The 27,903-nt window shown below is 44.4% G+C and overlaps 1 protein-coding gene across 2 annotated transcripts in view; it reads left to right on the top strand.

Annotated features, from left to right (window-relative positions):
* The window catches only part of ARFGEF2 (ADP ribosylation factor guanine nucleotide exchange factor 2), a 98,741-nt gene that overhangs the window by 13,861 nt on the left and 56,977 nt on the right, over positions 1-27,903 (top strand). Inside the window, exons 2-10 of one of the 2 annotated variants that reach the window (XM_042930732.1) lie at positions 211-241; positions 881-1,004; positions 10,563-10,709; positions 11,673-11,852; positions 12,307-12,541; positions 21,652-21,720; positions 23,611-23,759; positions 26,373-26,503; positions 27,658-27,892. In XM_042930732.1, the coding sequence (XP_042786666.1) occupies positions 211-241; positions 881-1,004; positions 10,563-10,709; positions 11,673-11,852; positions 12,307-12,541; positions 21,652-21,720; positions 23,611-23,759; positions 26,373-26,503; positions 27,658-27,892 (1,301 nt within the window). Of the gene's footprint in view, positions 1-210; positions 242-880; positions 1,005-10,562; positions 10,710-11,672; positions 11,853-12,306; positions 12,542-21,651; positions 21,721-23,607; positions 23,760-26,372; positions 26,504-27,657; positions 27,893-27,903 lie in introns of both variants that reach the window. The other variant, XM_042930731.1, reaches the window with a different exon arrangement.

Genomic DNA, 27,903 nt, shown 5'->3' with positions numbered 1-27,903 from the left:
TACTTAGAGCAATGCCTAGCACAACATAGCTGCTGTGCACGTGTTAGCTATTGTTATTGTTACCGTAATCACTTTTTATTACTTCATATCAGCATTTCATTCTTAAAATTCTGATAAACATTCTTTTTAATATTTTCCAAATCTTTCAGTAAAGTTTTCTTTTACATAATTATTGCATTCTCTTAACGTGCCCTTCTTTTTTCCCCACAGATGAAATTAAAGCAGAAATAGAAAAGCAGAGGTAAGCTCTTCTCCTGGCTGAAATACAGTATTAAGGGAGTAGGTAGTGGCTACGGGAACCCCTCTCTGTGCGTGTTTTCTCATATTGTATTATGGACAGCGCATGCTCTCCTAGCACAGTGCCGGGCACAGGGCCCGACTCTGTGTGTGTTTGAACAGATGCTAGGTTAGCAGGTTACCGACTCGGTAACTGCATATTTGCAGGAAAGGGTAAGGAAGATCAGGTTAAAGCTGCTGTCCCTTTTCTTGACAGACGAGGCAAAGCCCTTGCTTGCCCTCTGTGTCCGGCTTCTTTAGGCAGGAGGACAGCTTGTCCCGAAAGTGGCTGTGCCTCGTCTTCATGGTCAAGAAGCCAGTTCGTCGCGTTTCAAAACTACAGCCCCGATGTAGCTGATGCCGGGATTCAGTCCAGGATGCTGTCGACATAGCCTACCAGTCAGAGACCTTGCTCTCTGCATGTGGCCCTATGGTCTTTTGTCCTAATGCATGTGTTTTGGTTTTCAGTTGTCTGGCCCCGCAGAGGCAGTTTGCAGGCACTTCCAGTCAAGTGATTACAAGTGGGATGGGCAGTTAGAGTGAGGTGTAGAAAAGCAGACTTTTTTCCATTTCCCCTCTCCGCCCTCTCCTGCTTCTTCCCTAGGCGTGGCGCTGCTGCACCCCCGAAGGCAAACTTCATCGAAGCCGACAAGTACTTCCTTCCGTTTGAGCTAGCTTGCCAGTCCAAGTCCCCCCGGGTGGTCAGCACATCCCTCGACTGCTTGCAGGTACCACGTTTAAACTTGCTGGTGTCAGGAGGGTTGTCTCCAAGCCACAGGGGGGTCCTTTCACAGGGGCAGTGAGGAAAGGAGCCATCCAGTGTATTCTTTATGGAGGTCTCATGAGGGAGGGAAAAGTAAGAGGTCTGATCTGACCTCAGCTAAAGAAGAATGTGTTTCCCTAGAAATGTTGTGTTGTACTGTCTTATGTGCGGTTTTCTAACTGAAACCTTTAGGATTTGTTGGAAGAGTTGGTATACATGGGCACGTGGTATTTTTACGCCACCTCTTTCTTGATGGCATTAAAATTCATAATATCCAGTAGAGAAATATAAGCAATATTCATCATTTGTGGTAATATTCCATAAAGTCCCTGTGAATCCTGAATAAGCAAATGCTGAACCATGGTTCCCACAGGAAATACAGAGTAAGGTTTCTGTGAGCCTCTGGCCTCAACATGTTCATCAACTGATTAATACATAAATCAGTACATAAGTTTGTTCTTGGTGTGTTTCTGTTTAAAGACACCTTATTTAATATATGTTACTGATTCATTATCATCAAACTCACGGTCAAAGCACTATAACACATGCCTGAACAAAGTTTATCTCGACGTGTAATTTCTCCGTAAGGCACATCATTGCGTTCTCGCTCTTAGGAACGATAGACGGCACTTCAGCAATGTGTTTGGGCCATCTTTTTTTTTTTTTAATTTATTTTTTTTTTAAATTTTTTAGGTTTATTTATTTCAGAGGCAGAGAGAGACAGAGCATGAGTGGGGGAGGGGCAGAGAGAGAGGGAGACACAGAATCCGAAGCAGGCTCCAGGCTCTGAGCTGTCAGCACAGAGCCTGAGGTAGGGCTCGAACTCACAAACCGTGAGATCATGACCTGAGCCGAAGTCGGTCGCTCAACTGACTGAGCCACCCAGGCACCCCTTGGGGGCCATCTTAAACGTCAAAAAAATTGGGACACCTGGGTGTCTCAGTCTGTTGGGCGTCCGACTATAGCTTAGGTCATGATCTCTCGGTCCGTGAGTTCGAGCCCTGCCTCGGGCTCTGTGCTGTCAGCTCAGAGCCTGGAGCCTGCTTTGGATTCTGTGTCTCCCTCTGTCTCTGCTCCTCCCCCACTCACGCTCTGTCTCTATCAAAAAGATGAATAAATGTTAAAAAATTTTTTTAATGTCAAAAAAAAACAACAAAATGAACCGAAATGTAAAAAACATGGCATGAAATAGGCCACAGAAAAAGACCCTGTTTATAGTAAAAGAGCTGAAACGAGAAGACAGAGTGTCTCTGTGTTTGACCTCGGCTGGGAATGTGTGCATCGGGTGATTCAATTTTCTCCTCGCTTTGCATGTGTCCGCAGATGACTATAAAAGTACCACAAGTATTGATTTGGGGCTTACAAATAAATTTTAGTGAGTGGGTACATTTGCAAACACAGGATCTGGGAATGATGAGGATCGACTGTATTAGAGCCACAGTGACCTTGTTATAAATTACCTTTGCTTAATGAAGAAGCAGGAACAGAGAAGTTAAGGTAACTTGTCCGATAATACGTAGCGTGAAAGAAACAGGACTACAACTACGGTTTCTTAATTCTTCCTGGTCCAGCATTCTTGTATTTTTTCTTAAGATCTACTCTTGAGGTTTGTGGTTACCTCACTTTGATTCTTAACCCCAGCAAGCAACCAGCATCAATGAAAAAAGCTTGATAAATTAAAAAATGATGGTCAGAAGCCCACAGTTTACCAGGACTTTCTAGAGCAGGGATAGTGAACAGGTTCTGTAATTGCCCAGAAGCTGCGTTGAAAAGCTATCTGAAGCTTCATCTGGGTTTCTTGAGAAAGGACTGTGATCGATTGGTTCTGTCTGCCGTGGCACAGGACTGCCAAGTGGCAGTGGGCATGCCACATTTTTGGCATTGGTGGTCTAATGTCTACCAGTCTCGCTTCTTTGATATGTCTGTGCTTGAAAGTTGGTGACAGTTTCTTCATGGAAGCAGTTCTTCCAAATGAAAAGCCATTTTTCTCGTTCATCCAGATTCTGTACAGATTGTCCTATGTGAAACATACTGTGAGCCCAGAATTCTTAAATGGCAGACCCAAGTCCTGCTTCTATCCTGAAATATTTGTGGCCGTGAAATTTTCTGAGGAAATTTGGCATAAGTTTAACTTTAGTTGTTTCCTTCTCAAGTTACGGTTTAGTTCTGAAGCTGGTGCTGAGAGTTAACATGACTGATGTGTAAAGAATGGTGTCTAATGCGTGTTGAGGTCTCAGCCAGTGCTGGGCCTTGTGCAGAGTGCTGCATCAACTCTGTCCACAGCATCGTGTCTGATCTTCCCAGCACCCCTCTGGTTACTTAACTCTCATCCTCATTTCAGAATGGAGGAAACGGAGGCTTAAAGAATAAAGTGACCACCCTACGGAGCTCCCGTGCCCAGAAAGTGGTGGGATTGAGTGGGCATCTAGGACTCTCCCCACCCTGTCTGAATTCTTGACCAGGGGTCCTTAAGCTGCAACTGTGAGCTAAATCTGGCCTGCTCCCTGCTTTTGTAAATAAAATTTTATTGGAACACGGCTGCCTGAATCCACTCAGGCTGCTCTAACAGAACACCACGGACTGGGTGGCTTAAGCTGGAGGCACTTACTTCCCTCAGTTCTGGAGGCTGGGCAGTGCAAGATCAGGGTGCCAGCTGATTCAGTTCCTGGTAAGAGCCCTCTTCCTGGTTTGTAGACAGCCGAGTTCTCACAAGACAGAGAGAGCACATTAGATCTCTGCTCTCTTCTTATAGGACACTAATCCCATGAAGGACCCCACCTTCCTGATCTTACCTAAACCTAATCACCTCCCAGAGGCTTTTCCTCCTGATACCATCTCACTGGGGGTAGGGCTTCAACATAGGAACAGGGGATCACAAACATTTAGTCCACAGTAGCAACTGTACCCATTGTTAATGTATTACCTCTGGCTGCTTGCCCACTACTACGGCTGAGTTGAGTTGTTGGAACAGATCACATGACTTGCAAAGCCTAGAAATTTGGTTCTTTACAGAAAAAGGTTGCTGACCACCCCTCTTAACTATTACCCTGTGGTTTGGCGTCTTTGATTAAAAATATGCTGTTTATGATTTATGTTCTATATTTTCCTAGAAATAGTCTGTTTGTAGAACTCTGGAACGGAAACACTGACATCCTGCTCTACTTTAGGCCACAGTCCTGTCTCGAGTTGTAGATTTAAGAGTGTCTTGAGACCTATGACATATGGTTAGCTCTTCTTCTCCACCCCCCCCCGCCCCCCCCCCCCCTCGCAGAATGAAAGTTCTCTGTGATTTAATAGGTACACTTGAATTTCTTTGGTTTGTATACAAAATGCAAAATATGTTGTCCTTTTTATGACATTAGAAAGTGACCCAGTGCCCTCTGGAATACTAAATGAAATGCATTTCCTCTTGGAGGTTGCCCTTGCAAAGCCTGTTTGACTGGCTTTTCCCAGTGTGGGAGAGGTAACTTCCGACTTGGAAATGGAAGGTCAGTGTCCAGGGGTAAAAGTTGGTTTAGGCAGAATTGAAGACTGCTGCAGACGTATCCGCATTCTGCTCTGGGCATTTAAAGGCATCCTTCATAGGGGTGCCTGGGTGGCTCAGTTGGTTAAGCAGCCGACTTTGGCTCAGGTCATGATCTTCCAGTTCGTTGGTTCGAGCCCCATCGGTCTCTGTGCTGACAGCCTGGAGCCTGCTTCAGATTCTGTGTCTCCCTCTCTCTCTGCCCCCTCCCCCACACCTGCACGTTCTCTCTCTCTCTTTCTCAAAATTAAATAAACATTAAAATTTTTAAAAATAAATAAAGGCATGGGGCACCTGGGTGGTTCAGTCGGTTAAGCGTCCGACTTCGGCCCAGGTCATGATCTCACGTCCGTGAGTTCGAGCTCCGCGTCGGGCTCTGTGCTGACAGTGCAGAGCCTAGAGCCTGTTTCAGATTCTGTGTCTCCCTATCTCTCTCTGACCCTCCCGCATTCATGCTCTGTCTCTCTCTGTCTCAAAAATAAATAAACGTTAAATAAATAAATAAATAAATAAATAAAGGATTCCTTCTTTGAGCTTGGAGAGGTAATGGGGTAGCAAAGATGCTTCTGGGTTTGGTTTGTCCTGAGCACAGTTAGCTTAGAGTTCCCTCTCCCCACGGGGAGAAGCCTACCGAGTTCTCCTGGTGCTCACTTCTACCAAAGGTAAAGATCCTCTTTATTCCTTCCTTTCTGTACCTGGTCTGTCACACACTTCCCCCTTCCCAGGGGAGGAGCATTAGGGTCTGTCTTGCCTAACTCAGTGATCTCCAGGGTACCCTGGACATATGTCAATAACCAAATTTTTTTGAGAATAACCTTTTAATACGTTCATATATCTTCAGTGGTAAGATTATGTACATGTACGACTCTTATTAAATTATTTATATTATAAAACAAAAATAGAACTTTTAAAAGGATAAGAAAAACATGAATAGAGTTCTTTCTATGTCCTAGTGAAGGCTGTAGGGAACCACTGGTCTCAGCTGTCTTGTTCATACCACAAACATTATCTTTTAGTTCTTATTTCTAGAAAACTTTGGATTTTTTAATGCATATCTTAAAATCCATTCGTAATTGGGGCTCCTGGGTGGCTCAGTCGTTAAGCACCCAACTTCAGCTCAGGTCATGATCCCACAGTTCGTGAGTTTGAGCCCTCCATCGGGCTCTGTGCTAACATCTCAGAGCTTGGAGCCTGCTTCAGATTCTGTGTCTCCGTCTCTGTCTCTGCCCCTTCCCCCCACGTTCGTTCTCTCTCTCTCTCTCTCTCTCTCTCTCTCTCAAAAATAAATAAATATTTTAAAAAATTTAAAAATAAAAGCCATTCATAATTATCAAAGCTTGTACATGATTACATTCTCTGTTAAATATTTTTTTTAGAACTTTAAAGATAAGACTGGGGGTGCATGGGTAGCTCAGTCAGTTAAGTGTCCAACTTCAATTCAGGTAATGATCTCACGGTTTGTGAGTTCAGGCCCCCCGTCGGGGTCCATGCTGACGGCTCGGAGCCTGGAGCCTGCTTTGGATTCTGTGTCTCCCTCTCTCTGTACCCCTCCCCCTCTCGAACTCTGTCTCTCTGAAAAATAAATAAATAAACGCTTTAAAAAAAAAAAAAAAAAAGGTAAGACTGAAATCCCTTAGACTGCTAACCCCAAACCCAGTTGCCTGTGTAGGTAATATACTTTTTTTCCTCTCGTCTTTTTCATTGTTTTTTTCCTTACCTGTGGGTGGTAGAATTTTATCTTATGAATTTGACAAATTTCCCTAATTTATTTGCATCTTTAAAATGTTAGTTGGATACATGGAATTTCTTTCTCATTTTAATATTTAAAAAAAATTTTTTAATGTTTATTTATTATTTTTTATTTTTTTTTTAATTTTTTTTTTTTTAACGTTTATTTATTTTTTTTTTGAGACAGAGAGAGACAGAGCATGAACGGGGGAGGGTCAGAGAGAGGGAGACACAGAATCCAAAACAGGCTCCAGGCTCTGAGCTGTCAGCACAGAGCCCGACGCGGGGCTCGAACCCACAGACTGAGAGATTATGACCTGAGCCGAAGTCGGACGCTCAACCGAGCCACCCAGGCGCCCCAATGTTTATTTATTTTTGAGAGGGGGGGAGGGAGGGGCAGAGAGAGGGAGACACAGAATCCAAAGCAGGCTCCAGGCTCTGAGCTGCCAGCACTGAGCCTGATGCGGGGCTCAAACTCACAAGCCGTGAGATCATGACCTGAAGCAAAGTTGGACGCTTAACCGACTGAGCCACCCAGGTGCCCCATTTTCTCATTTTAATACTGTTTTAGGTTGAACCACATGAAGTTATCATTCTCATGGACTGAAAAACTCAAATATCAGTAACTTCGTACGACCCCAACTTTGTATGACAACTTTTTGTCCATAAAGAAGGCAGATAAGTCAAGACTGAGAGCACAGACTTGGCTTACAGATGGCTTAGCATCTGAGACAAGTTCTTTAACCTTTCCAGGGTCCGGGATCCTCAGACACAGAATAACAGTGGTGTCATCTGCCTCCGTAGGTGATGATGGGGACCAAATGTAACTACTCAGTGTTTCCCAAACACAAATCAGTCATGTTTCTCCCACACAGCCTCTTCCATGTCTTCACTCCTCTTTATCAAAAGTATTTAATACTTTTCTTTAAAATAATTTTTTAAAAATGTTATTGAAGTTGACCTGTAATATTAGTTTCAGGTGTTCTGCAGCTTTTTACATTCAGTAGTGTTTTTAAGATCTGGCTGTATTGCTACCTGCAGATACAGGGCGTTTCTTTTGACTGATGTATGATATGTGATACCACCATTTTATTTATCTCTTGTTCTGTTGAGGGGCATGGATAAATAGGGTGACAGTGAACATCCCTGTGCAGGCAGCCTCCTTAGACACAGGGGTGAGCGAGCCGGCTACCCAGAGGCCTCCCTCCTCTTCCCTCTTCTCATCTCATTGCATTGACAAGGAATAAAGCAGGAATTTCTACCCTCCATCTCTGTCACCCTCCCAGAGTCCAAGCCACCAGCTTCTCCCTCCTGGACAGCTTCGGTAGCCTCCTCACTAGTCCCCTGCTTCTCCTCCTGTTGTCCTCTAGTCTGTCCTCCATGCAGGAACTGGGCAGGGGGGGAGGCGGGGGGAGTCTTTAGAAATGTATCACATCATGTTAATCCTTTGCTTAAACCTGCCAGTAACTTTCCACCCCACTCACTGTGCAAAGCGCTTTCCTCAAGTGAGCTTGCCAAGCACGCTCGTGCTGCTGGACCTCTGCTATGTTTCCAGGTTTTTTTCTGTGCATTGACAAAAATTTACGCACGCGTATACACACACACACACACACACACACACACACACACACACACACAGTTTGTATTTTCCAAAAATGAGATAGTCTTATGCACGATCACTGCAACTTGCTCTTTTTGAAGTGTCTACAAATCAGACAGGGCCCTGAAGATCGCAGCCAGGACTTTTGGCTTTGGCCTGCCCCCACCCGGGAGAATATAAACCCCGTGAGAAGAAGGACCATCTTACTCCCTGTTGTACCTCCAGTGCCCAGAACAATATCTGGCACAAGGAGTGAGAAGGCAGAACAGGAAGGTCACGGGAACTCTTTCTTCTGGCCCTGTGTCACTGCACAGACAAGGGAATAATGTCGTGCTTTAAAACCCTGTTCAGGGGCGCCTGGGTGGCTCAGTCGGTTAAGCGGCCGACTTCGGCTCAGGTCATGATCTCACGGTCCATGGGTTCGAGCCCCGCGTCGGGCTCTGTGCTGACTGCTCAGAGCCTGGAGCCTGTTTCAGATTCTGTGTCTTCCTCTCTCTCTGACCCTCCCCCGTTCATGCTCTGTCTCTCTCTGTCTCAAAAATAAATAAACGTTAAAAAAAAAAAAATTAAAAAAAAAACACAAAAAAAACCCTGTTCAGTTTGAAGGGGAATGTGCCCTCACAGGAGTCTGTAGAGAGACTACTTCTAGTCCTTTTCGTATTTGAATTAAATATCCAGTGGTTCCTTCACCTGAGTCCTGCTTTGCAGCATCAGTTCTGTGGGGCCTACTTGTTAACGTCACATTTGAGGAGTTTATAACCATCCCACTCATAACCCAGTGCTCCACATGGGCTTATGCATCCACTAGGAGTAAGGCAGAAGCAACGTCAAGAACAGGAACTCACTTACCAGGCAGCCCGTGCTGCCCTCTTCCGAAGCCTGCATGTGCATCAGCAGTGGGGGAAGGGGGGGTGAGGTAAAGGGCATCTTGACCTGTTTTTCAGAAACACATTTTAGCACGCCTCCCCTCCCCCGCAACTTCCCCACTCCCGCCCCCACCCCCTGCCCCTGTGTGGTGACCTCTGGGGTTGGACTTGATGAACAGAGGCTGTGCAGGCCTCTTCTGCTCCGTCAGTCATACGATCTGGCAGTATCATGTTCTACTCTGAGCCACTCTCTCTTGTTTTTTTCTGCTTACTGAATGGCGATGCTTCCACAGTCAGTGATGGGGGAAACCAGTGAGAAACGGAGTCCGGCCTCTGCAGAGTGGCAGGTTTTCCTAGCACCGTAGATAATCTTAGGACCTTGTGTCATTTTGTGTGTGTAGAGGCAAGGATGTGACCAATCAGGAACCAAAAAGGGTAAAAAATAGAACAGCATTTTATTTTATTTTTTTTTAATTTTTAAAAAAAAATTTTTTTTAACGTTTATTTATTTTTGAGACAGAGAGAGACAGAGCATGAATGGGGGAGGGTCAGAGAGAGAGGGAGACACAGAATCTGAAACAGGCTCCAGGCTCTGAGCAGTCAGCACAGAGCCCGACGCGGGGCTCGAACTCACATACCGTGAGGTCGTGACCTGAGCCGAAGTCGGACGCTTAACCGACTGAGCCACCCAGGCGCCCCATTTTTTTTTTTTTTTTTTAATTTTTTTTTTAACGTTTATTTATTTTTGAGACAGAGAGAGACAGAGCATGAATGGGGGAGGGTCAGAGAGAGAGGGAGTAGAACAGCATTTTAAAGAGTCTTTGAGTCAGTGGAAGCAGAGAATGCCTTAGAAGTCACATATCCTAGAGGGGTTGTGTCAGATGAGTGATTCTTTTATCTGGGCAGCCTTCAAAATAACCTGGACAGCTTGGAGAAAAACACCAATTCCCAGGCTCTACCCCAGAAGTTACGATTCCGCAGGTCCGGGTTGAGGTCCGGGAATCCGTATGTGTAGTGGGCTCCCTCAGGTGATTGTGAGGCTTGGAAATCATCCTGCCCCTGACCTTTGGGTTCCTTTCTGGCTTTCAGATTCTCTGTGGTGAAATCCAGGTCATGAGTGAGGTGGCACAGGCCTTTGAAAGGCAGCCCCTCTGCAACCCAGTCTGTCGCCTGACCCAGAGGGCATGGCCCAAGTGACCCCTCACCTCTTCAGCCATGGGGTTGACACACGTCTAATACATAGGTGCAGAATTGAGTTCCCCCTCAAGCAAGACACATGATCAGTTGTTTCCTATGTATCTTTCCTTTTAAAAAGAAAAATCCATACATACGGATTTTTAACGGCTCGTGATACAATTTATATGCACACAAGTCACCCATTGAAAGTGTACAATTCAGTGATTTTTGTACATTGACAGGTGTACAACGATCACCACGATCAAATTCTAGACCATCTTTATCACTTCAGAAAGAAAGTGGGCTCGTGAGTAATCACTGCCCGTTTCGCACTGATGACTTCCTGTCTCTATTCCGTACAGATTTTAGTCCCTCGGTCCTTCGCACTAGTGGTTGTGTATTGGCAATTGTCCTACACTCTGTTCCACTGGACACCGTTTCACCATCCTGAGGCTCTCCTGCCAGGGGACACAGGGTGAACACTGTGCCCAGAGGGTGGCTGTGTCCGCCGTGCCCCGGGAGAACAGAGACATCTGTGGGAACCAGAGGTTAAGCACTTCCTTTGCTGCCATGGGCAGCCTCAGTCCTTGTCAGGCAGAAACTTTTCATGTCTGTTCTTTCTGTATTTAGAAACTCATCGCATATGGGCACATCACCGGCAACGCCCCCGACAGTGGAGCCCCAGGGAAGCGGCTTATCGACAGGATTGTTGAAACCATTTGCAACTGCTTTCAGGGCCCTCAGACCGATGAAGGAGTTCAGTTACAAATAATTAAGGTATTTCTGTTTGTTTGCCTGATCTGGATTTTAAATAAGAAAGCTAGTGTCTTTTGGGAATTTGGATTTCTAATTTGCCGTGTGTTAGTTGTCTCAGGTGGTGCTGAGCTGGAACAGAAGAGTGTAAGCATCACTTACATCTTTTGTTAAGTGTCAGAATTTATTAGCCCAGGCTGAGACAAGAAGAGTGGAACCAGGTGTGTTTTCAGAGTAAACAGTTCCGCTAATAACAATGTAAATTGCTTGTCAATTGGATCGGCTTGAAATCTCCTGGTCTTTCTCCTTGAAATTCTGGATTCCCAATCTGCCATTTCTCAGTGGGTCCTTGTTGATAATCTTATACCAGTCTGCCCCTTGTCCTGCACCCCCGCCCCCATTCCATTTCCCTGTTCCATTCCAACCCCTCCCCCCATCCCATTTATCCCATTTCCCTGTTCCATTCCATTTGTGCTGCCAGGAGTGGTTTAGCATGTAGTAGTACCATCTGCTTGTTGGGAAACAGGATCTGGATGGGTGTAGCCAACATTCCAGATCTTAAGTCCTAACTGTATTAGCTTTGTGTGGGATGGTTCCGTGTTGGCCACTCCCAAAGCTCTCTTGGAAACCCTCCAGGGAACTAGGACACTGACCGCCTATCAAAACCTGTATATTTTGTGATTAATATAGACGAGATAGAATTAGAGCAGTTTCCCTCCTGAGAGAATGGTCTGTATTTTTGGCTCTTAAAAAAGTAAACTGGTAGAAAGCCCTCTTCAACACAACTTAATTAGCATCAAATAATTTGGATTTTATAGAGTTAATAATTATCTTTAAACTCAGAGCAATGGGGAGTTTTCGTGTGCAGAGCCATCTTAAAATTTATGAAACCAAAACAAAGCTAAACCCTGTATGAAAGTTTGGCTGTGGGAGGATGGGAAGCAGGTGGGTGTTTGTGAAGGTGAATGTTGTGGGTTTTCGTTTTAGGCTCTTCTGACAGCGGTGACGTCCCCACACATTGAAATTCATGAGGGTACTATTCTGCAGACAGTTAGGACATGTTACAATATCTATTTGGCCAGCAAAAATCTCATCAATCAAACCACTGCCAAGGCTACCCTTACTCAGATGCTGAACGTCATTTTCACCCGCATGGAAAACCAAGTGGTGAGTGGTAGCAGTTATCAGCTCCTAGGGATGCAACATCTTCTGATATGTGACTGTTTCACTTTAAAGTTTATCCCTTCTTCCTCTGAATTCTGTTTTTGTTCTTGTTTTAAAAGGCAGAGAAACTAGCATGAGTTTTGGAATCAACATTGAGAATTTGTTCTGAGTTTTATCAAAAGAATTTATCTCCTTTTTAAAATGTTATCCTTCTGGTTGGATTTTTTTTTAAGCAACAGGCTGGCATATTTTCCGATCCTTCTCAAAATGCTGGGACTTTTTTTTTTTTTTTTAAGATTTTCTTATTTTTAAGTAATCTCTGTACCCAAGGGCGGGGGAGGGGTTGGCTCGAACTCACAACCCTGAGATCAAGAGTCGCACTCTCCACCAGCTGAGCCAGCCAGGTGCCTCAATGCTGGGACCATTTAGATCGAATCCCTTTTTTGTTGCCTTTTAGTTGCAGGAGGCCAGAGAATTGGAAAAACCAGTCCAGTCAAAACCCCAATCCCCTGTGATCCAAGCTGCAACAGTGTCCCCAAAGTTCAGTCATTTGAAGCAGAGCCAGGCACAAAGCAAACCAACGACTCCTGAAAAGACAGATTTAACTAATGGTGAACATGCCAGGAGTGGTTCTGGAAAAGAGAGCTCAGAGAACGGAGATGTACCTGGAGAAAGAGGCCCGTCGCTGTCAGGTATGTCCTGGGCAATGTCCCTTTCCCACCGTGAGAGGGACCTATTTTGTGTCTGAGGGGCAGTTGAAGGAGCCTGGTAACATCTGCAGGAAAGCTCTGATAGCAGCTTGTCTATTTCTGGGCCTTCCCCTTCCCTGCTGCTTTTCTCTTGAACATAGTCAGCAAGGCATGATGTCCGATGTCAGCTGCGTGGTTTTCTCTAAATAGCCCCTGGAATGCATCAGGCTACAGCTTCAGTGCAGTGGGTTCAGTTTGGGGTGTTTCTCTCCCAGTGGTTAACTGTTTGGGTAATTAGTCACTCAGTGCCTGCCTTATCTGCTCAGGGGAGGACAAGGGGACCTCATCTGTCATGTCACGTATACACGGACGGGATCTCTGCACTGTGCCCACAGCCTGGTAGTTAGTGGCTACTCGTGGACATCTGTGAAAGAAGCAGGAAGGCGGATGAGCGAGCGGGCAGATAGATGGACAGACAGATAGCTTTGTTTTCTCCTTCTGTGACCTAGTACGTTGCATGGTTTTTTGTTTGCTTTTTTTAAATGAAAGAGCTATCCCACAGCTGATTCTAGTCTCCACGTAAGTGAAGCATCAGGCATGAGACGGTGGATTGGATTATCATAAGAGTATTTCTGAATGTTTGCATGTTGCCCTGGGCAGTTTTTATGAACCAGTTCTCAAATTCATATTTTTTTCAGGAAGGTACCTTCCCGATGATACTTGTCCAGTAATTCTTCACTCTGGCTGCTTGGTCTGCATGAAATATCTGACCCATCTTTATACTTTATCTCATCTCTTCCTCTGTCCCATTATTGATGGCAGTTTCTGTTGGTCGTGTGTTCTGTGAAAGCATGCATATTTGAGAGCTTTTGTTCCTCTATTATTTATCAGAATGCTTGGCATACACAGGAGCGGACCAAGTGCTGTTGCTGGAAGGTTTTTCTGTGTCTTTACTCAAGGAAAGGACAAAAGAAACAGTTGCCACTAAGACTGGCATGTGCCTGAGCGCCAGCACAGAGTTGCTGTCTCCTCGGTCCTGCTGCCCTGTGTCTCGGGGAACGTGCTCAGAAACTACTGGCCCACCCTCTGTGTCTGTTACCGTCTTTGCCTTCTTAAGCTTTCAGGGCAAGGACCAGGTTTTTACTGTAACCCTTATCAGGCTGTGGTCAATCCATAAGTATTAATATTTAAACACATGCGAGGTAGTAAGCGTAGCTGTGCAGATACAAATGTCAGTCTCTTTAGCTGCAGGAAAGTGCTTCCACTATAGCCCATTTTCTACATGGCATCCAAAGTGATGTCCTAAAAGCATGAATTAGATCCAGCACCCCCCCCCCCCCACCAGCCAACCCTCTCTGGTAATTTCCCATCGTATCCTATTCAGAATGAAATCTGTGCCCTCACTGCCCCGTGGCTTCTGAGGCCCAGTGTGACCAGCTCCTGCCCACCTCTCTATCCCCTTCTTACACCTCTTTCCCCCTTGTTTGCCACCCAGTGTGCAGGCAGTGTTTCTGTCTTGAAAGTGCCATGCGTACTCTTGTTGCCTTTGCACTTCCTGTCCCTTCTCTGCCCCGCCCGCCCCCATCTTCAGGTATCCCTGTTTGAACTGATCACCCTCTCTGAAGCTGCCACTCCTTCTGCCCCATCAGCCTCTCTTCTTTCCTTCAAAGCACTTATTGTTACCTGAGATCACTGAAGGATTTATGTTCACTTATCCCTGGGCTGAGATCTAGACCGCTGTGTTCACCACTGTGTGCCCGACACCGGAATGGTGCCCAACACTCACGGCAGACTGTCAGTAAATGCATTTTTTTGAATGAATGGGGGGAAAAAGCTTGATTTCTAAAATGCGGTTTTGCAGAAACACCGTAACTTAAACTTCTGCAGTAACAAAGAATGATTTGTAATTCTTGTATTGCTGTGGGTTTTGTTGCCAGTACTTGGTGTCCTCTGCAAGGCTTCTCCCGAGAATATGGGAACCGGATTGCCGGTAAGAATCCAGTAGCAAACCCACAAAATAGTGGGTCAGAATGGAAGTGGGTCTGTTCCCCTTAAAAAGAGTGAGTGGCTTCTGGTTCTCAAGATGTAGCTCTAAAGAAAGAACCTCTCCTTCAGAAGAAGGGGTTGAGCAGCCATAGAAGCCAAAGAGGAAGGACAGCGTGAGAGGCAGGTGGTGGAGGGGACGGTGCTGGGAGACGGCACCCTGGGCTGGAGTCCAGGCTGTCGAGGCCCACTGAGAGGCCCGGGCTCTAGTGTCTCTGCGATGGAGATGACACAGCCTGCCCTTCTGTGGGGTCTGTCCTGTAGTCCTCACCATCCTGGAGCCGCCCCTCACCAGCTGGTCACTGTGTCAGGCACCCAGTTCTCCATCTGAGCACTCCACATACATTTTCCTTTTTAATTCACCGAGAACCCTGCCCACGGCCTTCCTGGGATCACTTGCCTCCCACGGTGAAATTTGCATACATGGAGACAGTTCACCAGCAGACTTGAGTATCTCTTTCCGCTGAGAAGTTTTTCATTCTAAGTTGATAAGTCAGTAATCATTTGGTAAATTTTTATCAGCTTGTCCAAGACATGCATTAGATTGCTCTTTGTAAACTTACAAAATGATCTTTGAACCTAAGATATGCTAGCTTCTGTGAATTTGGGGGCACAGCCAGCAGTCTCCCTAGGGGACCTCACCCCATTTGTCCATTTACACTCCTCCTCATTGCCTGGCTAGTCTTGTCGATTTTTTAAAAAACAGCTTTATTGAGATACAGTTCACGTACCAGAAATTCACCTGTTTAAAATGTACACTTCAGTTATTTTTAGTATATTCGCAGAGCTTGCAGTCATCACCACAGTCAATTTTAGAACATTTTCATTATACCCAAAAGAAATCCTGTACCCAGTAGCAGTCACTTTTTGTTTTCTTTCTTTTTTTTTTTCAATGTTTATTTTTGAGCTAGAGCATGAGCGGGGGAGGTACAGAGAGGGAGGGAGACACAGAACCCGAAACAGGCTCCAGGCTCGTAGCTGTTAGCACAGAGGCTGACAGGGGTCTCGAACTCATGGAGATCATGACCTGAGCTGAAGTTGGCCGCTTATCTGAGTGACCCACCCAGGCCCCCCACTTCTTGTTTTCTTTTAAGATCATTTTTAAGATCCTGACTTTTTGACTCCCACCATGCATGAGACATTAGCGTTTTTGCATTTATACAGCTAATGAGTATTGTGGGTACATAAATACCTGTGGGTTTAAACATTTCTTAGCTCATTTTTTCTTCTTGCATCTCATTCTTTAAGAGAAAAACAACCCAGTCCCTAAGTACTATACACTAGAGAAAAGCTATCCTCTTTTCAACCAATATGGAGATTCTGATCAGACAGCCTGGTTTCAGACCATGACTCTACCCTGTAGTAGCTCTGTGACCTTGGGAGAATCTTTAACCTCTCTGGGCTCAGGCTCCTCATCTGTAAAATGAGTCTACAGCTAGTACCTGCCCTGCGGGTCTGTGAGAGTCCAATGAGACCAGTGACTGGCCCTGGGACCTGTGTAAGTGTTTGCTATAATTAGCTTTCAAGTAAATTTCAGCTTCAAAAAGGAGTTAGGGAACAGTGGCAAAGAGTTAAGATGGTAACCAGATGTGAAGGTAGTAGGCACGGTCCTGTAGAATAACATGAGCCTATTTTCCATGTTAGCACCCGATCTTCTGCTTTAGGAATTTTATTTTATTTTTATTTTTATTTTTATTTATTTATTTATTTATTTATTTATTTATTTTTTTTTTTTTTTTTTTTGTGGAGAAGACAAAAATTGTCTCAGAACAACACTTTATGAAAATAACAAAATGTACCCACAGGCCCCCCTCCTTTCTGACCTGTTCTTGACACAGGCTGTCTGGCAGGGAGGCTTCAACTCATGGGCTTACAACATTTGTATAAGGGACATTTATTGTGCAACAGGAGGTTGCCTAATGTATTTCTTCCTGTCGAGGAACCATACTGGTGTGTGGCTGGAATGTGATAGCAAACAGCTATGTTCCCTGATTTTTTCCCTCTAGTATTCTTACATGTTACCAAGTGCTTGGACATTGGGCACAACCAAACCCCAGTTTCTAGGAAACAGGCATGTCACGTTTTCTTGTCACCATGGGTTCACATTTGTCCCTTCCAATCCCACATCTGCCTCTTCCCACTCTACTTTTCCCCTAGCGCTGTAGGACACAGCATGTATAGTTATTTACTATCCCAGCTAGAATGTAAGCACCATGAGGATCAGGATCTTCATTTTAAACAGTGATAGAGTCCAAACGCCTGGAACGGTGCCAAACTTGTAGGCACTCAATATGTTAACAATATGTTAACTGCACGAATGAGTGAGTGCATCTTCCCACCCCACCTCCCCCCACCCCCCATGGTCCTTGCTTCGCTGGACAGAAAGCAGGGATGTGGGTGGGTCTGTTTCAGATTCCTTCCATTTTTTCCCCGGTTATTCTTAGTTTGTGACTTTCATCCTCCAGGTTACCTCATGGTTCCAGATGCTGTCATTTTGCTCTAGGCAGAAAGGAGGAAGAGGGTGGGACTAAAGGACTCCCGGCTGAGTCATGCCCCTTTCTAAGGAGACTTTCTGGAACCCGATGCAATCCCCAGTAATTTGCGCTTACCCCTCATTGGCTGCAACTTGGTCAGATGGCTACCGTCTCTGCTAGGATGGCCAGGAATCTAGGGACAGCCCCTTCCAAAACAAAATTAGAGCTCTGTTAGAGGACTAAGGATATGAGTCAGGACCTGGTGTACCCACCATGGAGGTTATTCTCCTGCTGGCTAGGGAGGGAATGGCAGCAAGGCTTTCTTTCATCTGAACGTATTCAAGGTGACCCTCTTAGGGACAGAGTCTATGAAACAGGTAGGATCTGGTGCCTAATCAGTAATGGCCAAATGGTGACTGTTGGACATCCCAGAGAACCAGCAAAACCGGAGTGTTTAAGTATACTCTGAACCTTCCAAGGATTTGATTTGATTTGGTTTCCTAACATTTGACAGCATGCTTGAAAGTTAAACACAGCAGACTTCTCAGTGGTTATTATGTCATCCAGAAAGGCCTCTCCTGAGACCTATCCCAGGCTGACATGAAGCAGTCCAGGGGTACTGTGGGAAGTCCTGCTACTTCTGGGCCTCTCTGGGGACTCTTCAGCAGCAGCTCCCTGTGCAGGAACCTTCTGTTGGAATTAGGGCTTCCTGTTATCTCCCACCCCTTCCTAGCCCGAGAATATTTTGATTTTGTACAGGTGCCATTATGGATCCAGCCTATTGAGGAAAATGAGTTAAACACTGTTATCCCTCCAAATAATGGTGGGCCTGATGCTGTTTAAGTGGAAAACTGCAGTGAGGGAAGAGGAAGATCCCTGTAGAAATGGACATTCTTCAGAATGAAAGATAGTGATGGCTTGAAGTAACTGAAACTGCTTTCCGCGTGGTTAGTTGGGAAAGTTCAGTATGGACTTAGTCTCCAGGGCCAGGCAGATGACAGAGATGAGACGTCCTCTGTCCTGAGGGCACCTTATGAGCATCTTACCACAGTCACACTCTGCAGGCCTAAGAAAAATGAACCTTGCGCTCCTCACTCTCCGGGCGCCATTTGAAACGCTTTCTGGGTATTATTTTTATTGAATTCTCACGAGGCCCCAGAGGTAAGTGCTGTGGAAATCGTCCTTGTTCGCTCCTGAGGGAACTGAGGCTCGAGCAGGTCAGGCGACCTAAGTCCCCACATTGGGAAGTGGCAGAGTGGGGACCTGAACCAGACACACTGGCTCCAGAGCCTTCACTCCTCCTTACCGTGTTGAAGTCACTTCCACAAGGGAACATTGTCTCTCTGATGTCTTTCAAATACCCAGCCCCGTCAGTCTCCCTTTTTCCGCACTCTTGACAGACATGTGTCACATTCCTGCTGACTGTGATAGCACCTGTCCTCAGTGGATGAAAGACCATTGACCTTGGCAAGGACCGAGGCACCAGGACATCTGCAGAGTTCACACCCTGGCTACAGGGGGCAGTTACTCCTGGGTCCAGCCACTGTGGCCTGATGTTGCCAGATAATTTTTCTGAAGCCACATCTGGATTTTTATGACATGTCTCCCAGTCCTTAAATGTTCACAGCTAATTCAGCCGTCTTTAAAAACAGTGCATAAGCACAGCAAATGAAACAACCAGTGGAGCTTGACTGCATCCTGTGGAATGGGAGAACCTATTTGCAAACCATATATCTGATCAGGAGTTAATATCTAAAATATACAAGGAACTTATACCACTCAGCAAAAAAAACCAAAAACAAACAAACAAAAAAACCCCGAATAACCCACTGAAAAATGGACAAAGAACCTGAATAGATATTTCTCAAAAGAAGACATACAAATAGCCAACAGATACTTAAAAAGGTGCTCAGCTTCACTAATCATCAGGGAAATACAAATCAACACCACAATGAGATATCGCCTCACACCTGTTAGAATGGCTGTTATCAGAAAGGTGAAAGACAAGGGCTAGGTGAGCATGTGGAGAGAAGGGAGTCCTTGTGCCCCGTTGGCGGGAATGTAAATCAGTACGGCCCACGTGGAAAACAGTATGGAGGTTTCTCAGAAAATTAAAAATAGAACTACTTTATGACCCAGAAGTTTTATGTCTAGGTATATCTCCAAAGGAAATGAAATCAGGATCTTGAAGAGATCATCTGCGCTCCCGTGTTCATTTCAGCATTATTCATAATAGCCAAGATACAGAAATAATCTAAATGTCAAAAGATGAATGGATAAAGTGCAGACATACATACACGCTCGCACACGCATGCACGCGCACACTGGAATACCATTCCACCTTAAAAAAGAAGAAAATCCTGATGTTTGTAACAACATGGATGGATCTACAGGGCATTGTGCTAAGTGAAATAAGCCAGTCACAAAAGGACAGATACTGCTGGGGGCACCTTGGTGGCTTAGTCAGTTGAGTGTCTGACTTGGGCTCGGGTCACGATCTCCCATTTCATGACTTAGGGCCCCACATTGGGATCGCTGCTTTCAGCGCAGAGCCTGCTTCAGATCCTCTGTCCCCCTCTCTCTGCTCCTTCCCTGCTTGAGCTCTCTCAAAACCAAAACATTAAAAAAAAAAGAAAAAAGGAAAAATACTGTGTGATTCCACATAGATGAGGTGCCTAGAGTAGTCAGAGTCATTGACACAGAATGTAGAATGGTGGTTGAAGAAATGGGGAGGTACTAGTCGGGGGTACAGAGTTTCAGTTATGTAAGGGGCAGAGTTCTGGAGGTGCAAAATGCCAACAGTATAAACATAGTTAACAGTACTGTGTTGTACACTTGAAATTTGCTGAGTGTAGGTCTACGTGTTTTCACCACACACAGGAAAGGAAGAAAATGGTAACTGTGAGGTGATAGATGCGTTAATTAGCTTGACTGTAGTGATTATTTCACAGTGTATATGTATATCAAATCATCAAGTTGTGTACCTTAAGTATATACAAGGTTTGGGGTTTTTTTTTTAATGTTTATTTTTGAGAAGGAAAGAAACTGAGCGCAAGCAGGGGGAAGGGGCAGAGAGAGAGGGAGACACAGAATCCGAAGCAGGCTCCAGGCTCTGAGCTGTCAGCACAGAGCCCGACACAGGGCTCGAACCCACAGACCGTGAGATCACGACCTGAGCCGAAGTTGAATGCTTAACCAACTGAGCCACCCAGGTGCCCCAAGTATATACAAGTCTTAATTGTCGCTTATACCTCAGTGAAGCTTGGTTGTGGTGGGGGTGGCGGGGAGCAGCACATATAGCATCAGAGAATGTTGGAACTGGGAAGGAAGTTGGAAACATCTTGTCACATGTAGATGAGGTGATTTTAGGTGGCTCATGCATAAACAGTTTTTATTTTAATAGTTACACGTTTATTTTAACATGCATTCAGAGAATATAATTAGTGCATGAAACCTGTGGTTTTGTGAATATTCTTGTTTAAGGTGAGTTAATGTAAAGAGCACTGTTAAATGTACACGTGTAATATACTGATACGAGTGATGTGTGAAAATGGCGAAGGTGGTACAAGGATGCCCGAAGTATGGTCACACGCGGCGCTAGGCTAACTCCTCTTGTTTAGGTGAAGATGTGGGTACTGGAGATTGTCACTGCGGCTATGGACTTTCTTTCATTCAAGCTCTTTTTTGCCCTCTAAGAAAAGGGCACACAACATCAACGTTTTCCAGAGATTTACTTAGCCATTTACATACTTATTATGTAGTTTCATTCGTCAGTCGTACCTCCGTAAAGCTTGGGGCATGTGTGTGTGGTCGGGGAGGGGGAGCAAATAAATAGTTTGGGTGGGTCAAGTGCTCAGTGGAAATGAAAATACATTGTGCTGCTCTCTAGGACCTTTTGGGCCAAGCACAGAACTCATAAAAATAAGGGCTTGGTTGCAAGTCCTCATTGAGGAAGAATTTAAAGGGGTATTTTAGCTCCGTTAAGTTTTGGTCAGTGTGATGTTTGACAAGGCAGTAATGTTTATTCCTAAAAGTCAAGTCCAGAACTGTTTACTAGTTCTCCCAAAACTAGTTTTAGAACAATCGGTGCTGAAGCTCTTTGCTTAAGTATTAACAGTGTACAGAATAATTTTACTTAAAATTTACTAAATCCTCACCACATTAGAAGTCTCATGCTGAGTTCTGGGGTCAGATTGTGGAGGAGTAGAGGCAGCAGGGGGCATGTCACTTCCCAAGGCCCTGGGGTACTGGATATGAAGGCACAAGAGAAAGCCCTGTCTTTTGTTCTGCTGAGCAGCGTAGCTGGATGAGATCCAGCTCCTGCCTCAAACTCTGGGGTGGTGGAGAGGGCCCTTGACCGCATAGCTGTGACTTAAGAAGGAAGAGAGATCCACAAAAGGAAACTCAAAGTCATGGCAGACACTGCCTGAGAGTTTCCAGATTGCACAGGACTTGTTTTTCGTTGGCATAATCCGATTTGGCTTTGGAGAGGACTCGTTTGACCCCTTTGCCTTTTGAGATGTGACCTTCTGCCCCTTCCTTTGCTTTTCCTGGAAATACCCATATGTATTTGTTTATGTCTCTGGGTGTGTGTAGGGACTGATGACGGAGCCCAGGAGGTGGTCAAGGAGATCTTAGAAGATGTGGTCACATCTGCTGTTAAAGGTAAGAACCAAGAGCCCAGCCTTTCTTCCTACACACTCCTCCAAAAAAGTCCTTGGGCAGATGATTTTAGTGGTGGAGTGCCCACCCTCGGTGAAGTCATGGAAACTGAGTCTGCCTGTATCTGCCCATCTTTCATGTGGAACTCAGAAATTACTTCTTTTTAGTGATTAATTTTATTTTCACTAGGGCCAGGTTCAGAGTTCAGAAAGCACAGTCTGACGGTGCTAGAATTGGGCGCTCCACACGAAAAACAGAAAGCCATTCCCATATATATCCAGCTTTTCCCAGGAGTGGCTGGGAGTCCTGAGGTGCTGCTGAATGTTCATGGCCAACCATTGATGTATCATGTCAGTGGGTATCCGATGCACAGGGAACCTTTGTTTTGTTAGTCTTCACTCATAGCTGCCTCAGTTTTATGGTGTGGTTTTGGTGGAATTAAACTTGTATAGCTCAGAATGACTGTTGGATGAGTTTTTTCTTTATTTTTGCCCCAAATCTTACGTCAGTGCCTTTGTGTTGAACACTTGGTTCCAGGGGCAGTAAACCATTAGTGGATTGAGAAATCATTAACTTAACAGGGGTTACAATCAGCCTTTCTTAAAGGAGAGAGAATAAAATGAAAATAGAACAGAAACTGAATACATCACGATGGTAATGTTAAGCACTGTTTCATGAAACGTGCTTCAGTTATTATATGCACACGTGTACTGGGTCTTTTTTTTTTTTTTTTTTTTTACCTTGAGAGAGAGAGCCCACATGCACACACACACGCACACACATACGTGTTGGAGGGAGGAACAGAGAGAGGGAGAAAGAGAATCCGAAGAAAGCTCTGCACTGCCAGCGTGGAGCCAGACGCAGGGCTCGGGCCCAAGAACCTTGAGCTCATGACCCAAGCTGAAGTTAGACACTTGACCAACTGAGCCACCCAGGCAAGCCATTAAAATGCATTTCTTGCTGAGGGTCATGGTCAAAGAAGTTTGATACACTGCTCTAAGCCCTGTCCTTTTGTTAATTTAGGTTACCACCAATCTGTATTCATAGATTTCATTATTTATGTAATGTAGAATTAAATTAATAGAACATAAAAATGTACACTCTGGTAGAAATGTCTTTAAAATAGAATAGTTTTGGGGTGCCTGGTTAGCTCAGTTGGTTGAGCATCCAACTTCAGCTCAGGTCATGATCTCATGGTTTGTGGGTTTGAGCCCCACATCTGGCTCTGTGCTGATAATTCAGGGCCTGGAGCCTGCTTCGGATTCTGTGTCTCTGTCTCTCTCTCTGCCCCTCCCCCACTCATGCTCTGTCTCTATTTCAATAAATGAATAAACATTTAAAAATTAAAAAAAGTAAAATAGAATAGTTTTAATTCTTTATCTTTCCCTTTTCACATGGCTGTCAGGAAGCTCAGATCTTTTTTTTTTTTTTTTTTGGGGGGGTCCCCCTCTTCCTCCGCTCCATGGCTAAGGTCTTCTGTCATAACTATCAAATTCTTTTCATTTACATGGCTCTTCTTTAACACCTATATTAGTAGCCCCTTTAAAAACGAAAATCTGTGCTTTGCAGGTTTAGCTGCTTCTAACCTTTTCCAGAAGTGGACAGGGGTGGGTAGGCCGCTGTATTGCTGAATTCTAGAGACACCACTGACGTGGACTGTGGTATGAATGAAACCTCCAGGGAATGGGACTGTGGATAATGGACACATGTAAAGTCTAAGCACCGCTTTGGCCAAGCCTTTTTCGATATTGTGTCAGTTCTTAAGGTAGTGCGAAGGGAAAAGGGAAAAAGCAGGAGCTGGCAAATCATGTGAATAACTTCTTCCTGGGGTCAGGCCACCTTTTAGACCAAGTACTAATTTGGTGATGACTTCTGCACCTGTGTTTTAAGAAGCAGCACAAAAGCACAGTCTGACAGAACCTGAGAGGGTCCCAGGTGAAATGGAGTCCCAGGAGTGTGCTGTGCCCCCAGCAGCTGATGAAGATTCACAGACCAACGGGATAGCCGACGACAGACAGTCCTTGTCATCAGCGGATAATCTGGTATGCTGGTGATCCTCCCATACAGATGCCTCTCGAAGTTTCCTTTTTTAGAAGATGCAGATTTAAATCTCTAGCAGAAGAAGCGAGTGAAAACCAGCAACCCCTGTTCAGCTAGTCACACAGTCCTGGCCTGATACGCTTTGTATTATTAGTAGGTTCCATTCTCGGAATGTGTTACTGTTGGTTGTATAGGACATTGTTGTTAACGCTTGTTGTTCAGACTTGTAAAAACTTAGATTTCCTGCCCTTTTTCTTCTCCTTTAATATACATTCGTTACAGAAGAATAAGAAAATACAGAGGAGGAAAAATAGGGAAGTAAAAGTCATCTATAATCCCCTAACCTAGAGATAACACTTGGCCAACATTTTACTTACATCCTTCTAGATTTTTCTCCCCTTCTCATATTTTTTTTTCAGTTAGATGTAATCACACGAGATACATGCTGTTTTGTAACCTACTTTTTAAACTTAATGTGTGTTACGAACATCTTTCAGACTCCTAGATCTGTCTGCCATATTATTTTTCTTTAATAGCTTTGTTGTTCTCTTGAAAATGCTGTATGTAAGCATTCAAAACAGGGAGAGATATGACGTTAACATCCCACCTGAACCCACTGCCTGCACCTTTTTACTAGTGTTTCTCAACCTTTTGCGTTATTAGCACCCCCCAAGCCTTTTTATATATTCCTTTTTCTGACTTACCACCCCCTTTCATGAATTTTAAAGCCACTGATAAACTGGATATCTGTTTATGTATTATATGTGTGTCTGTGCTTTATACATAAAAAGAATAAGATTTTTTTCAACCCGCCCCCCCATCCTTCCACCAGGTACTGATACCTGTCCCAGTCTTAGTCTGTTTGGACTGCCATAACAGAATAGCATAGATTGGGTGGTTTATAAGCAATGAAAATTTACTTCTCACAGTTTTGGAGGCTAGGAAGTCCAAGATCAAGGTACCAGCAGCTTTGGTGTCTAGTGAGAAACCATTTCCTGATTTACTAATGGCTGTCTTCTCACTGTGGCCCAGAGCTTTCTGGGCCTCTTTAATAAGGACACTAATCCCATTCATGAGGACTCCACCCTCTCGATATAATCACCTCCCAAACTCCCCACCCTCCAAATACCATCATTTTGGTGATTAGATATCAGTTTATGAATGGGGGTGGGAGGCATAAGCATTCAGTCTATTGCAGTCCCCATGGGGTTATGTCATTTCCATTAAGAAAGGATGCACTAACAGGGATGTACTTAAATCTATATGAGGACACATGCCTTGTATACCAGGCCGTGACTTACTTTGCTCACTCAGCACTATTTTATGGACATCTTTCCACATGAGTACGTATAGACCTAACAAATTTTTTAAGTGGTCATGTAAAACTCTGTCATATAGATTACCGTAATCTATTTTACCAATTCCCCATTAGGTTTTTATGTCATTTCAGTTTTATCACAGGAAATGGTTCTATAATGAACATCCTTATAGATAAATCTTGTGCACGTCCTTAATTCTTTCTTTAGGATAAATTCCTACAAGTGATATTGCTGGGTCACGAGTTGGAAGCTTTAAGGCTTTTGTTCCTTAACATCACATTAGCCTGCTGGGAAGGTAATGCTCAAATTTCTGCCCACCTGTAGGCTATCAGTGCTCATTTCCCCATTCCCTCATTAAAACCGGGCAATAGAATTCATTCAGAATTTTGCTAGTCTGTTGGGAGAAGGATCCTGCCTTAATAATCAGTAGTAAGATTATTTAGGTGAATCTGTCATTTGCATTTCTTGGTAAATTGCTTGTTCATGTTTTTTTTGCCTGCTTTTCATTTCGGTGGAAGGTTTCTGTATTTCCTTAATGAATTATAACAACTTTTCGTATGTTGAGCGTATTAATCTTTGTTGTATGTTACAAATACTTTTTTAATTTTTAAATATAGTCTTTTTAGTTAAAGAAGTATATTTTAAAATGCCTGTCATTTTCCCCTATCTACCCTGCAATAGTGTTCTTAGAAATACTGCTATCCAAGCTAATAGAATTACTTACACACATGACCCTTAAATAATGCCGGGGCTAGGGGCAGGCAGCCGAGAATCTGCATATGACTTTTCACTCCCCCAAAACTTAACTACTAATCTGTTGACTGGAAGTCTTACCCATAGCATAAACAGTTGATTAACACATATTTCATATATATGTATTATATACTATATTCCTAACAATAGACTAAACAAAATCATAAGGAAGAAAAAATACATTCACAGTACTTTATCGAAAAAAATCTGCAGATAAGTGGATCCGTGCAGTTCAAACCCGTGTTGTTCAAGGGTCAACTGTATTTGTCTTAGATTTTTAATGGTTTTATGTTTGCTCATTTATCATTAAGTCATCCATACCCACTTTTTAAAGGACAAGGAACAAGGTTTTAGAATTGCTATAATGACTCCCCTATCGCTCCTATTTTGACGTATTGTCCCCTTCCCCACATTCCTCAGTTCCCCCATTGAATAAATAAAAAATTTTTAATTTCCATGAGATAATTATATTTGTTATTTTTGAGAAGAGTTCTCACTTGGTTTTGACGGTTTGATTTTTTTCTTATTTGTTTCTAATCTCAGGAATCAGATGCACAGGGACATCAGGTGGCCGCTAGGTTCTCTCACATTCTCCAGAAGGACGCCTTCCTGGTGTTTCGCTCCCTTTGCAAGCTGTCCATGAAGCCCCTTGGTGAAGGCCCCCCAGATCCAAAGTAAGCGGACAGCAGTTCTTGACTGTGTATAACATAACCCAGATAACCCCGGAGGATCTTGGGGGTTCCAAAAAACCTCAGTGCCTTCTCCCATGGTTGCTGCAAATGCAGGAATTTACAGCTTTCCACATTCCTGGTGTCCCGACAGCCCTTTCATGATGTGTTATCTCTGTGCCCACACCAACCAAGATTTTGCCCGGTGTTCCTTTCCTTGGTTTGTGTGTGAAAAATAGTCATTATATTGAATGTGCCCCCTCTGTTTCCTAACTAATGAATTTATTAATCCAGAGCAGGGTGGGCAGAGGCAGGATGTGTACAAACCTCACTTCCCTGCCCTCATTGGAAACCTCTGCTTCCCTGAGTACAGATTTAAGACTCAGATTGAACCCAGAGAAGCCAAAACATTCTTTGTAGTGAACAAGTTACTGCAAGGATGATAGCCCTTTGGAGCCGGAAAGCTGCATTCCCTCCTAGCTCGCTTGAGACCAACTCCACAGCCATATGAATTACTGTACCTCATCTGAAAAAATGGGAATGTGGAAAATTGCCTTGCAGGATCAATTACATGAGATGATGTAATCGCATCCTGAGTGCAAGGACCCTGCACTTTATGAGTTTTATAGTCACTGTTATTATTAGTTGCTAATAATAATCTTCAGCTTTTCTGTTGAGACACAATGACCATTAAGGAGATGATTCAGGAAAATTTCCCTTTCTTTGCAGCCCTGCGGGTGGTGGTGGGGAGCAGGAGACAGGTGGATAAAGAGCACTGTTTGCATTCTCCATAAACATGGAGCAGGACACACGTTTAGTTTCACATGTATAATGTAAAGTAATTGATTCTATTAGGTTAGTTGTAGAACCAGCTTTCTGGAGTCAGTTTACACTCATTTTGCTCCTGCTGTATTCCCTATTTTTGGCACGGAGAGAAAAAAAGCAGGAGTTGGCAGTTCCGGTTCTCACAGTCCTCCGGGAGGGCCCACCTCATGCCATCTGCCCTCACTCTCTTGGCATTTAGGTGCAGGTGACAATCCTTACCTCACTGGCTCTCAGAAAACGCTACCCACTGGTAGAGAAGCAAAGCCTTGTCAAGAAACATGCTCCTTGAAATGGAATCTTGCAGCGCCGTCACCGTTTCTCACTTTCTGTCCCAGATCCCACGAGCTGCGCTCCAAGGTGGTCTCCCTGCAGCTGCTCCTGTCCGTGCTGCAGAACGCGGGCCCCGTCTTCAGGACTCACGAGATGTTCATCAACGCGATCAAGCAGTATCTCTGTGTGGCGTTGTCCAAAAACGGCGTCTCTTCAGTGCCTGATGTCTTTGAGCTCTCTCTTGCCATTTTTCTTACTCTTCTCTCAAACTTTAAAATGCACTTGAAAATGCAGATAGAGGTACGGGCTCT

Source organism: Panthera leo, chromosome A3, assembly GCF_018350215.1.
Source record: "Panthera leo isolate Ple1 chromosome A3, P.leo_Ple1_pat1.1, whole genome shotgun sequence".
NCBI lineage: Eukaryota > Metazoa > Chordata > Mammalia > Carnivora > Felidae > Panthera > Panthera leo.
The sequence above is the reverse complement of the archived record's forward strand: the minus strand, read 5'-3'. Positions and strand labels throughout refer to the sequence as shown.